This window comes from Scyliorhinus torazame, chromosome 15, assembly GCF_047496885.1.
Source record: "Scyliorhinus torazame isolate Kashiwa2021f chromosome 15, sScyTor2.1, whole genome shotgun sequence".
Classification (NCBI taxonomy): Eukaryota; Metazoa; Chordata; class Chondrichthyes; order Carcharhiniformes; family Scyliorhinidae; genus Scyliorhinus; species Scyliorhinus torazame.
In genome coordinates this window covers 169,398,530-169,412,096 of record NC_092721.1, presented here as the reverse complement: position 1 = coordinate 169,412,096, position 13,567 = coordinate 169,398,530, and the positions used below count along the sequence as shown (strand labels likewise).

General features: G+C 53.5%; 1 protein-coding gene across 1 annotated transcript in view; it reads left to right on the top strand.

The window, feature by feature from the left end:
• mrps31 (mitochondrial ribosomal protein S31) overlaps window positions 1-13,567 on the top strand; it is a 38,761-nt gene that overhangs the window by 1,937 nt on the left and 23,257 nt on the right. The window contains exon 2 of the mRNA XM_072477072.1: window positions 11,274-11,585. Coding sequence (XP_072333173.1) covers window positions 11,274-11,585 — 312 coding nt within the window. The remainder of the gene's footprint in view (window positions 1-11,273; window positions 11,586-13,567) is intronic.

Below are 13,567 nucleotides of genomic sequence, written 5' to 3'. Positions count from 1 at the left end.
GCTGGAATCTGAAACAAAAATGGAAAATGCTGGACAATCTCAGCAGATCTAGAACATAAGAACTAGGAGTAGGCCATCTGGCCCCTCGAGCCTGCTCCGCCATTCAATGAGATCATGGCTGATCTTTTGTGGACTCAGCTCCACTTTCCGGCCCGAACACCATAACCCTTAATCCCTTTATTCTTCAAAAAACTATCTATCTTTATCTTAAAAACATTTAATGAAGGAGCCTCAGCTGCTTCACTGGGCAAGGAATTCCATAGATTCACAACCCTTTGGATGAAGAGGTTCCTCCTAAATTCAGTCCTAAATCTACTTCCCCTTATTTTGAGGCTATGCCCCCTAGTTCTGCTTTCACCTGCCAGTAGAAACAACCTGCCCGCATCTATCCTATCTATTCCCTTCATAATCTTATATGTTTCTATAAGATCCCCCTTCATCCTTCTAAAGTCCAACGAGTACAGTCCCAGTCTACTCAACCTCTCCTCGTAATCCAACCCCTTCAGCTCTGGAATTAACCTAGTGAATCTCCTCTGCACACCCTCCAGCGCCAGTATGTCCTTCCTCAAGTAAGGAGACCAAAACTGAACACAATAGTCCGGTGTGGCCTCACTAACACCGTATACAGTTGCAGCATAACCTCCCTAGTCTTAAACTCCATCCCTCTAGCAATGAAGGACAAAATTCCATTTGCCGCCTTAATCACCTGTTGCACCTGTAAACCAAATTTTTGCGACTCATGCACGAGCACACCCAGGTCTCTCTGCACAACAGCATGTTTTAATATTTTATCATTTAAATAATAATCCCTTTTGCTGTTATTCCTACCAAAATGGATAACCTCACATTTGTCAACATTGTATTCCATCTGCCAGACCCTAGCCCGTTCACTTAGCCTATCCAAATCCCTCTGCAGACTTCCAGTATCCTCTGCACTTTTTGCTTTACCACTCACCTTAGTGTCATCTGCAAACTTGGACACACTGCCCTTGGTCCCCAACTCCAAATCATCTATGTAAATTGTGAACAATTGTGGGCCCAACACTGATCCTTGAGGGACACCATTAGCTACTGATTGCCAACCAGAGAAACACCCATTAATCCCCACTCTTTGCTTTCTATTAATTAACCAATCCTCTATCCATGCTACTACTTTCCCCTTAATGCCATGCATCTTTATCTGATGCAGCAACCTTTTGTGTGGCACCTTGTCAAAGGCTTTCTGGAAATCCAGATATACCACATCCATTGGCTCCCCGTTATCTACCGCACTGGTAATGTCCTCAAGAAATTCCACTAAATTAGTTAGGCACGACCTGCCTTTTATGAACCCATGCTGCGTCTGCCCAATGGGACAATTTCCATCAAGATGCCTCGCTATTTCTTCCTTGATGATAGATTCCAGCATCTTCCTTACTACCGAAGTTAAGCTCACTGGCCTCTTATTACCCGCTTTTTGTCTACCTCCTTTTTTAAACAGTGGTGTCACGTTTGCTAATTTCCAATCCGCCGGGACCATCCCAGAGTCTAGTGAATTTTGGTAAATTATCACTAGTGCATTTGCAATTTCCCTAGCCATCTCTTTTAGCACTCTGGGATGCATTCCATCAGGGCCAGGAGACTTGTCTACCTTTAGCCCCATTAGCTTGCCCATCACTACCTCCTTAATGATAACAATCCTCTCAAGGTCCTCACCTGTCATAGCCTCAGTTCTGTCAGTCACTGGCATGTTATTTGTGTCTTCCACTGTGAAGACCGACCCAAAAAACCTGTTGTTCCTCAGCCATTTCCTCATTTCCCATTATTAAATCTCCCTTCTCATCCTCTAAAGGACCAATATTTACCTTAGCCACTTTTTTTTGTTTTACCAAAATTTACCTTAGCCACTTTTTTTTGTTTTATATATTTGTAGAAACTCTTACTATTTGTTTTTATATTCTGAGCAAGTTTACTCTCACAATCTATCTTATTCTTTATAGCTTTTTTAGTAGCTTTCTGTTGCCCCCTAAAGATTTCCCAGTCCTCTCGTCTCCTACTAATCTTTGCCACTTTGTGTGCTTTTTCCTTCAATTTGATACTCTCCCTTATTTCCTTAGATATCCATGGTCGATTTTCCCTCTTTCTACCGTCCTTCCTTTTGGCGGCATCTGTGGAGAAAGAATAGAGTTAGCGTGTTGAGTCTGGATGACTCTGTCAAAGCTAGAATGAACTGGCAAAACTGAGGCCAATGAGGGAATTATTTAAAAATTTGTTCAGGGTGTGGGTATCGCATTTATTGCCCATCCATAGTTGCCCTTCAGAAGGTGGTGAGTCGCCTTCTGGAACCGCTGCAGCCCTTGAAGATAAGGCACACCCACTGTGCTGTTAGGGAGAGAGTTCCAGGATGTTGCCCCAGCGACAGTGAAGGAACGACAATATATTTCCAAGTCAGGGTGGTGAGTGGCTGCAGTTAGCAGAAGGTTCTGGTGTCAAGTTAAGCATACTTCCGGAACTTTCACTTCCGGTTTCCCTCAGAGAAATGTCCTTGGCCCTACCTCCTTCAGCCACTTCATCAGCAACCCTTCTTTATCGTAAAATCAGGAGTGGGGCTGTTTAACGCTACTTAACATGAAAAAGCTTAGGCTAGCCTGCAGGAACACATGGTTAACAGCCAAGAACCAAATACTGACCAACCCAAACAAGAGAAAGTTCAGCCATGTTCCCTTCATTATTAAGTCTCCTAGCATCAACATCATTGAATAGAAAATTAATTGGACCACAGATCACAGAATTACTGCTCACCGAGCTAGGGATCCATCCCCCACCCTGGCCATTGCCTGAGGCTGAACTACAAACTTGGTGTTCTATTTGACCCTATTACAATCTCTGAACAGCCCCCAAGAGTTGCTCGGATACCGGATAGAAACCCCAACATTTTATTTAATTTGTAAGACTATGAGGAACAGTCCTGTTTTGGGTGTGTACAGCAAGCACCAAGATCAACACCGCTATCAAAAGGAACTCTTTTGTTTGGCCTCAGCGAGGAACGCCCCTCTGAGGCCGCACTTACCAAATTTCCTGCGCAGATTAGCTCAGCTCGTCAGTGCAGGAAGTGATCGCGGAGCTCCCCCCCTTCCTCCCCTTCCTCCCCCTTCCTCCCCCTTCCTCCCCCCCCTTCCTCCCCCTTCCTCCACCCCTTCCTCCCCCTCTTCCTCTTCCTCCCCCTCCCCCTTCCGCCCCCTCCCCCCCTCCCCCTCCCCTTCCTCCCCCCTCCCCACCCCCTTCCTCCCCCTCCCCCTTCCGCCCCCTCCCCCCTCCCCCTTCCGCCCCCTCTCCCTTCCGCCCCCTCCCCCTCCCCCCCTTCCTCCCCGTCCCCCCTTCCTCCCCGTCCCCCCTTCCTCCCCGTCCCCCCTTCCTCCCCCTCCCCCTCCCCCCTTCCTCCCCCTCCCCCCTTCCTCCCCCTCCCCCCCCTCCTCCCCCTCCCCCATCCCCCCCCTCCCCCCATCCCCCCTCTCCCCTCACCTCCCTCCTCTCCCCTCACCTCCCTCCCCCTCCCCCTCCTCCTCCTCCCCCTCCCCCTCCTCCTCCCCCTCCCCCCTCCTCCTCCCCCTCCCCCTCCTCCTCCCCCTCCCCCCTCCTCCTCCCCCTCCCCCCTCCTCCTCCCCCTCCCCCCTCCTCCTCCCCCTCCCCCCTCCTCCTCCCCCCTCCCCTCCTCCTCCCCCCTCCCCCCTCCTCCCTCCCCCCTCCCCCTCCTCCCTCCCCTCCCCCCTCCCCCTCCTCCCTCCCCCTCCTCCACCCTCCCTCCCCCCTCCACCCTCCCTCCCCCCTCCACCCTCCCTCCCCCCTCCACCCTCCCTCCCCCCTCCACCCCTCCCTCCCCCTCCCCCTCCTCCCTCCCCCCTCCCCCTCCTCCCTCCCCTCCCCTCCTCCCCTCCCCCCTCCTCCCTCCCCCCTCCTCCCTCCCCCCCTCCTCCCTCCCCCCTCCTCCCTCCCCCCTCCTCCCTCCCCCCTCCCCCCTCCCCCCTCCCCCTCCTCCCTCCCCCCTCCTCCCTCCCCCCTCCTCCCCTCCCCCCTCCCCCCTCCTCCCTCCTCCCTCCTCCCTCCCCCCTCCTCCCTCCCCCCCTCCCCCTCCTCCCTCCCCCCTCCCCCTCACCCTCACCCCTCCTCCCTCCCCCTCCTCCCTCCCCCCTCCCCCCTCCCCCCTCCCCCCTCCCCCCTCCCCCCTCCTCCCTCCTCCCTCCCCCTCCCCCTCCCTCCTCCCTCTTCCCTCCTCCCTCCCCCCCTCCTCCCTCCTCCCTCCTCCCTCCCCCCTCCCTCCCCCTCCCTCCTCCCTCCCCCTCCCTCCCCCTCCCCCTCCCTCCTCCCTCCTCCCTCCCCTCCCTCCTCCCTCCCCTCCCTCCTCCCTCCCCTCCCTCCTCCCTCCCCTCCCTCCCCTCCCTCCTCCTCCCTCCCCTACCCCCCTCCCTCCCTCCCGTACCCCCTCTCTCCCTCCCCTACCCCCCCTCCCTCCCTCCCCTACCCCCCTCCCGACCCTACCCCCCTCCCTCCCTCCCCTACCCCCCTCTCTCCCTCCCCTACCCCCCTCCCTCCCTCCCTCCCTCCCCTACCCCCCTCCCTCCCTCCCTCCCCTACTCCCTCCCCCCTCCCTCCCCTACCCCCCTCCCTTCCTCCCCTACCCCCCCCCCCCCTCGCTCCCTCCCCTCCCCCCCTCCCTCCCCCCCTGGTGTTCACCACCTTAGACAGCGTCCTTGCAACGCCCCTGCAGAACCCATCCAGCGCTGGGCACGCCCAGAACATGTGGGCGTGATTTTCTGGGCCCCCCGAACACCCCCCACACCTGTCCTCTACTCCAAAAAAACGACTCAGCCTTGCCCCCGTCATGTGCACCCTGTGCAGAACCTTAAATTGTATCAGGCTAAGCCTGGCGCAAGAGGAGGAAGAATTTACCCTACCCAGGGCGTCTGCCCACGTCCTCTCGTCTATCTCCTCCCCCAGCTCCTCCCATTTACCTTTCAGCTCCTCCACAGAGGCCTCCTCCTCCTCCTCCTGCATCTCCTTGTAGATCGCTGAGACCTTGCCTTCTCTAACCCACACCCCTGAGATCACCCTATCCTGGATCCTACGTGCTGGCAGCAGCGGGAATTCCCTCACCTACCGTCTTACAAACGCCCTTACCTGCATGTACCTGAAGGCATTTCCAGGGGGTGCATGAATTTTTCCTCCAACGCCCCAAGACTCGCAAACGTCCCATCTATATACAGGTCCCCATCCCTCTAATACCTGCCCTGTGCCAGCTCAGGAACCCCCCATCCATTCTCCCCGGGACAAACCGATGGTTCTCTCTGATCGGGGACCACACCGAAGCCGAAGCCTCCCCTCTGTGGCGTCTCCACTGCCCCCAAATTTTGAGGGTCGCCGCCACCACTGGACTCGTGGTGTACCTTGTCGGCGGGAGCGGCAGCGGTGCCATCACCAGCGCTCTCAGGCTCGTGCCCACACAGGACGCCATCTCCAGCCTCTTCCACGCCGCCCCCTCCCCCTCTATTACCCCACTTGCGTATCATCGCCACATTGGCAGCCCAGTAGTACCCACCCAGATTAGGCAATGCTAGCCCTTCTCTGTCCCCGCTCCGTTCCAGAAACCCCCTTCTCACCCTCGGGGTCTTTTTCGCCCATACAAACCCCATGATGCGCCTGCTGACCCGCTTAAAAAAGGCTTTAGGGATCAGGATGGGGAGGCACTGGAATATAAAAAGGAACCTCTGGAGCACCGCCATCTTCACTGACTGTACCCTGCCATCCAGGGAGAGTGGCAGCATTTCCCACCTTTGAAACTCCTCCTCCATCTACTCCACCAGCCTCGTCAAGTTGAGCTTGTGTAGGGCCCCCCAGCTCCTGGCCACCTGGATCCCGAGGTACCGAAAACTCCTTTCCGCCCTCTTCAGTGGAAGCTCGCCTATCCCCCTTCCCTGGTCCCCTGGGTGTATCACGAATAGCTCACTCTTCCCCATGTTGAGCTTATACCCGGAAAAGTTACCAAACTCCCTGAGGATCCGCATCACCTCCGGCATCCCCCCACCAGGTCCGCCACATACAGTAACAGATCGTCGGCATACAGCGATACCCGGTGTCTCCCCCCCCCCCCCCCCCCCCCGCACCAGCCCCCTCCAGTTCCTGGACTCCCTCAAAGCCATCGCCAAAGGCTCAATTGCCAACGCAAATAGCAGGGGGGATAGGGGGCACTCCTGCCTCATCCCCTGGTACAGTCAAAAGTATTCCGACCTCCTCCGATTTGTAGCCACACTCGCCACCGGGTCTTCGTACAGTAACCTAACCCAACTAATGAACCCCTTCCCGAACCTCCTCAACGCTTCCCACAGGTACCCCCACTCCACCCTATCGAAGGCCTTCTCCGCATCCATAGCCGCCACTATCTCCGCTTCCCCCTCCACTGCGGGCATCATGATTACATCTAGGAGCCTCTGCACATTGGTGTTTAGCTGCCTTCCCTTCACGAAACCCGACTGGTCCTCGTGGATCACCCCCGGGGCACAGTCCTCAATTCTGGTAGCCAACACCTTCGCAAACAGCTTTGCATCCACGTTGAGGAGCGAGATAGGCCTATACGACCCACACTGTAAAGGGTCCTTGTCCCACTTCAAGATCAGCGAGATCTGCGCCCTGGACATCGTCGGGGTAGGCCCCCCCCCCCTCTCTCGCCTCATTGAAAGTCCTCACTAGTAGTGGGCCCAACAGGTCCATATACTTCCTGTAAAATTCCACTGGGAACCCATCTGGCCCCGGTGCCTTCCCCGTCTGCATACTCCCCAGCCCCTTAGTCAGCTCCTCCAGCCCTGCCGGTACCGCAAGCACCGCCACCTGCCCCTCCTCTACCCTCGGGATCCTCAGCTGGTCCAGAAAATGAAGCATCCCCCCCTCCTCCGTCGGGGGCTCAGACCTATACAGCCCCTCATAGAAGTCTCTAAATACCGCATTTATTCCCACCGCACTCCGCACCGTGTTCCCCCCTTTATCCCTAACTCCCCCAATCTCCCTCGCTGCCTCCTGCTTCCGAAGCTGGTGTGCCAACATCAGGCTAGCCTTCTCCCTGTATTCATACACCGCCCCTTGCGCCTTCCTCCACTGAACCTCCGCCTTCTTGGTAGTCAACAGGTCGAACTCGGCCTGGAGGCTTCGTCGCTCCTTGAGTAGTCCCTCCTCAGGGACCTCTGCATACCTCCTATCTACCCTTAAAATCACCCCCACCAACCTTTCTCTCTCTCTCCTCTCCTTCCCCTCCTTGTGGGCCCTAGTGGAGATTAGCTCTCCCCTAATCACCGCCTTCAGCCCCTCCCAGACCACCCCTACCTGCACCTCCCCATTATCGTTAACCTCCAGGTATCTTTCAATGCACCCCCGGATCCGCCCGCTCACCACCTCATCCGCCAGCAAACCCACCTCCAGGCGCCACAGCGGGCGCTGGTCCCTCTCCTCCCCTTGCTCGAGCTCCACCCAGTGCGGGGCATGGTCTGAGACGGCTATGGCCGAATACTCCGTGTCCTCCACCCTCGGGATCAGCGCCCTGCTCAAAACGAAGAAGTCAATCCGGGAGTAGGCTTTATGGACGTGGGAGAGAAAGAATTTCCTGGCCCCCGGCCTGACAAACCTCCATGGGTCCACTACTCCCATCTGGTCCATAAACCCCCTCAACACCTTGGCTGCTGCCGGCCTCTTACCCGTCCTGGACCTAGAGCGGTCCATTGCTGGATCCAATACCGTATTAAAGTATCCTCCCCCCCCCCCCCCCCCCCCCCCCCCCCCCCCCATTATCAAGTTCCCTGCCTCCAGGTCCGGAATCCGGCCCAACATGCGCTGCATAAATCCGGCATCGTCCCAATTCGGGGCATACACATTCACCAAGACCACCCGCAGCCCCTGCAGCTTACCACTCACCATCACGTACCTACCTCCATTGTCTGCTACGATGCTCAGCGCCTCAAACGACACCCGCTTCCCCACCAAAATCACCACCCCTCGATTCTTCGCGTCCAACCCCGAATGGAAAACCTGCCCTACCCACCCCTTTCACAGCCTAACCTGGTCTGCCACCCTCAAATGCATCTCCTGGAGCATGACCACATCTGCCTTCAGTCCCTTCAGGTGCGCGAACACACGGGCCCTCTTAACCGGCCCGTTTAGGCCTTTCACATTCCAAGTTATCAGCCGGATCAGGGGGCTTTCCCCCCCCCCCCCCCCCGCCGATTAGCCATCTCCCTTTCTAGGCTAGCCATGTGCCCGCATTCTCTGTTCCCCCCAGCAGCAGACCCCCGCCCCGACTCTCTCTTCAGGCTCGAGCTCCCCTTTGGCCAATGCAGCAGCCCCCCCCCCCCAAGCCAGGTCCCCTACCTAGCTGCGTTGCTCCCCCCATAGAACATAGAACATTACAGCGCAGTATAGGCCCCTCGGCCCTCGATGTTGCGCCGACCTGTGAAACCACTTTAAAGCCCATCTACAGTATTCCCTTATCGTCCATATGTCTATTCAATGACCATTTGAATGCCCTTAGTGTTGGCAAGTCCACGACTGTTGCAGGCAGTAGGGAAGTTGTTTCCATTAGCAGGGGAGACTAGGACCCGGGGGCACAGCCTTAGAATAAAAGGGAGTCACTTTAGAACAGAGATGAGGAGAAATTTCTTCAGCCAGAGAGTGGTGGGTCTGTGGAATTCATTGCCACAGAGGGCGGTGGAGGCCGGGACGTTGAGTGTCTTTAAGACAGAAGTTGATAAATTCTTGATTTCTCGAGGAATTAAGGGCTATGGAGAGAGAGTGGCTAAATGGAGTTGAAATTAGCCATGATTGAATGGTGGAGTGGACTCGATGGGCCGAATGGCCTTATGTCCACTCCTATGTCTTATGGTCTTATGGTCCACGCCCTTACTACTCTCTGAGTAAAGAACCTACCTCTGACATTTGTCTTATATCTATCTCCCCTCAATTTAAAGCTATGTCCTCTCGTGCTAGACATCACCATCCGAGGAAAAAGGCTCTCACTGTCCACCCTATCCAATCCTCTGATCATCTTGTATGCCTCAATTCACCTCTTAACCTTCTTCTCTCTAACGAAAACAGCTTCAAGTCCTTCAGCCTTTCCTCATAAGATCTTCCCTCCATACCAGGCAACATTCTGGTAAACCTCCTCTGCACCCTTTCCAATGCTTCCACATCCTTCCTATAATGCGGCGACCAGAATTGCACGCAATACTCCAAATGCGGCCGCACCAGAGTTTTGTACAGCTGCAACATGACCTCATGGCTCCGAAACTCAATCCCTCTACCAATAAAAGCTAACACACCGTACGCCTTCTTAACAACCCTCTCAACCTGGGTGGCAACTTTCAGGGATCTATGTACATGGACACCGAGATCTCTCTGCTCATCCACACTGCCAGGAATCTTACCAATTAGCCCAGTACTCTGTCTTCCTGTTATTCCTTCCAAAATTAATCACCTCACACTTTTCTGCATTAAACTCCATTTGCCACCTCTCAGCCCAGCACTCCCATAGGTCAGCTGACTCCTGCTGACCCCAGCCGCTCCCGCCACTCCATCGACCCCCCCAGTGTGAGAATAGAATCTCTCTTTTCCCCCCCCCCTCCCCCCCCTCCTGTCCATCAGCGGGCGCTCCTCTCCAGTTCCCCCCCCGACCCCGCCCCCTTCCTTCCCTAGCGCGGGAAAAAGCCTGTGTTTTCCACCAAGCCGGCCCCGCCCCCTCTGGCGCAGCTCCCTTTCGCGGCCTGATCCCAGCTCCCCCACCTCAGGCCTCCCCCCTCCCTTCCCTCCAATGGGGCCCCCTCTTCCAACCACCGATGCCCACACTCTCACCAAACCCCCACTACGAACCATTTCACCCTACCCCACCCAGCACCCAAAAAAACCCAGTACCAAACAGAACAGAACATCCCCCCCCCCCCAAAACACAATAATCACACCAATCCCCTCTCGACATCCCCTCGCAACCGACTCTCAATCCAAGTCCAACTTTTCGGCCTTGATAAAGGTCCACGCCTCCTCCGGTGTCTCGTAGTAGTGGTGGCGGTCCTTCAAAGTGACCCACAGCCGCGCCGGCTGCAACATTCCAAATTTCATCCCCTTCCGATGCAGAGCCGCCTTAGCCCGATTGTACCCGGCCCCCTTCTTGGCCACCTCCGTGCTCCAGTCCTGGTATATCCTGACCTCGACATTCTCCCACCTGCTGCTCCGCTCCTTCTTTGCCCACCTTAGCACACACTCCCTGTCCACAAAGCGGTGGAACAGCACCAGCACCGCCCGCGGCGGCTCGTTGGGCTTGGGCCTCCTCGCCAGGACTCGGTGGGCCCCCTCCAGCTCCAGGGGCCTCGGGAAGGCCCCCGCGCCCATCAACGTGTTCAGCATCGTGACCACGTATACTCCAACATCCGACCCTTCCACTCCCTCCGGGAGACACAGAATCCGCAGATTCTTCCTGCTCGACCGATTCTCCATGTCCTCGAACTTCTCCTGCCATTTCTTATGCATCGCCTCGTGCGCCTCTACCTTCACCGCCAGGCCCAAGATCTCGTCCTCGTTCTCCGATGTCTTTTGCCGCACCTCTCGGATCGCCACCCCTTGGGCCTTCTGGGTCTCGAGAAGCTTGTCTATCGAAGCCTTCATCGGCTCCAACAGCTCTGCCTTCAATTCCATGAAGCAGCGCTGGAGAAACTCCTGCTGTTCCTGCGACCACTGCGCCCACGCTGCCTGGTCTCCATCCGCCGCCATCTTGGTTTTCCTCCCTCACACTTTTCGCTTCTCCAAAACTACTTTTTTTCACCGCTCCACTCCTGGTCCAATCCATACAGTGCCGGGGAAATGTTACTGTCACCTTCCCACACTGGGAACCATCGAACAAATTCCGCTGCGGGCCCTAAAAAGAGCCCAAAAGTCCGTTTCTGGCGGGAGCTGCCGAACGTGCGACTTAGCTCCGCATAGCCGCAACCGGAAGACCAGAGGTTTTTTTGTTTTGTTTAATCTAACATTAACCTGAAAAACTGGCACTTGGCTTATTTACTGCACTTCCTTACATTTCTTTTGATGTTCACATTTTTTTGCAAATTAATGGAAGTCTGCTTTGAAAGTGATACAGTGCATTTTTTAAAACTGTGTTTTGTGGTAGGGTTGGGGTGGCAGGAGGGAGGCAGAGTTCTAAACTGGGATTAAATAAAGGAAAGGAATCTGCTCTGCATTAATAATCATGGTTAGGGTTATACTGTGTCCTTTAGTTCCTGTAGGCTGACTGGAACGGGCCAAAGGCATATCTTCACTGGTTCTGCCGTGCTCTGTAAAGAGGATGAATCAAAGCATTTTGCCCCCCCTGCACAGCAGAAAGATTCAGAAGAAAAGAAGGCTGCTGCATCAGGGAAGAACGACCTGTGGAACCTAATTGGTGGTATGAAAGTAGAAGTCAGCACTAAGAAAAGGCTTCAGGCCTTGCGAACCCAGCGACTAAAGGATCAATCAAAGGTTCAGCCAGAAAACATAGAGAGTGCAACCAGCATGTTTCAGAAAGCCACCGAAGACATCAAAAGCCAATGGTAAAGGATGATTGATCTTCAAAATTTTCAAATGACAGTGAATTTAGTGGTGTTGTATAACGAACGACACAATGACTAACAACTGTTTTAAAGCTGAAACTTGAAAATCCTTCAAAGTGAGGTTCTGCTGCAGAGAGGAGGAGTAAAAAGTGTGGGAATGCAATAGTTATAGGAGATTCAATTGTAAGGGGAATAGATAGGTGTTTAGGGGCTGCAAACAAGACTCCAGGATGGTATGGTGCCTCCCTGGCGCTAGGGTAAAGAATGCGTCGGAGCGGTTACATGACATTCTGGAGGGGGGTGGTGAACAGCCAGTGGTCATGGTACACATTGGTACAAATGACTAAAAGCAGAATATGGGGAGTTTGGAAGAAAGTTGAGAAGTCGGACCTCAAAGGTGTGATCTCAGGATTACTACCAGTACCACGTGCTAGTCAGCTAGAAATAGCACAATATATTGGATGATTATGTGGCTGAACGGATGGTGTGAGGGAGAGGGTTTCAGATTCCTGGGGCATTGGGGCTGCTTCTGGGGGATCTGTACAAATTGGATGGCTTACACCTGGGCAGGACCAGGACTGATGTCCTAAGGGGAGTATTTGCTAGAGTGGTTGGGAACGGTTTAAATTAAAATGGCAGGGGGAATGGGTATCTACGCAAGGAGTCAGAGGAGGGGGAAACAAGGACAAAAACAAAAGACAGAAAGGGGAATAAGAAAAGTGATAGGCAGAGAAACCAAGACCACAGTGAAAAATATTGGGAGCGGGATAAGTAATGTTAAAAAGACAAGCTTATAGGCTTTGTGCCTTAACGTGCAAGTCATTTGCAATAAAGCGAACAAATTAATTGCGCAAATAGATGTAAAGGGGTATGATATAATCGGGTTAATGGAGATATGGCTGCAGGGTGACAAGGGGTAGGAATTGAATGTCCAGGGGTATTCAATATTTAGGAAGGACAGACAAAAAGGAAAAGGTGGTGGAGTTGCATTGCTGGTTAAAGAGGAAATTAACGCAATAGTGAGGAAAGATGTTAGATAAATGGGTTGAGCTAAGAAACACCAAGGGACATAAAATGTGGGCGTTGTAAATAGACCCCCAAACTGTAGTGGTGATTTTGGGAATGGCATTAGACAGGAAATTTGAGACGCATGCGATAAAAGAACATCTGTAATTATGGATGATTTTAATCTGCATATAGATTGGGCAAATCAAATTAGTCACAATACCGTAGAGGAGGAATTCCTGGAGTGTTCACGGGATGGTTTTCTGAACCAATATGTTGAGGAACCAATGAGAAAACAGGCCATCCTAGACTGGGTACTGTGTAATGAAAACAATCATTGACAATCTAGTTGTGTGAGACCCTTTGGGGATAAGCAACCATAATATGATAGAATTTTTCATCAGGATGGAGAGTGAAGTAGTTGATTCTGAGCCTAGGGTCCTGAATCTAAATAAAGGAAATTATGATGATATGAGGCGTGAGTTGGCTATGATTGATTGGGAAACATGACTTAAACGGAGGATAGATAATGGCAAACGTTCAAGGAGCGCATGGGGGAACTGCAACAATTGTTTGTGAAGATGGAAAAAATGGTCATTCCATGGCTTACAAGGGGAATTAGAGATAGCATTCGACCCAAGGAAGAAGCCTACAAATTGGCCAAGATAAACAACAGATCTGAGGATTGGGAACAGTTTAGAATTCAACAAAGGAGGACCAAGGAATTGATTAAGAAGAGGAAAATAGAACATAAAAGCTGACTAAACGTTTCTATAGGTACTTGAAGAGAAAAGGATTGGTGAAGACAAATGTTGGTCCCTTACAGTAAGAAACAGGGGAATTTATAATGGGGGGGGCAGAGAAATGGCCGAGCAACTAAATACATGCTTTGGTTCTGTCTTTACAAATAAGATACCAGAAATGTTGGAAAACACAGTGAGAAAGAGGAACTAAAGGAGATCAATATTCGTAGAGAA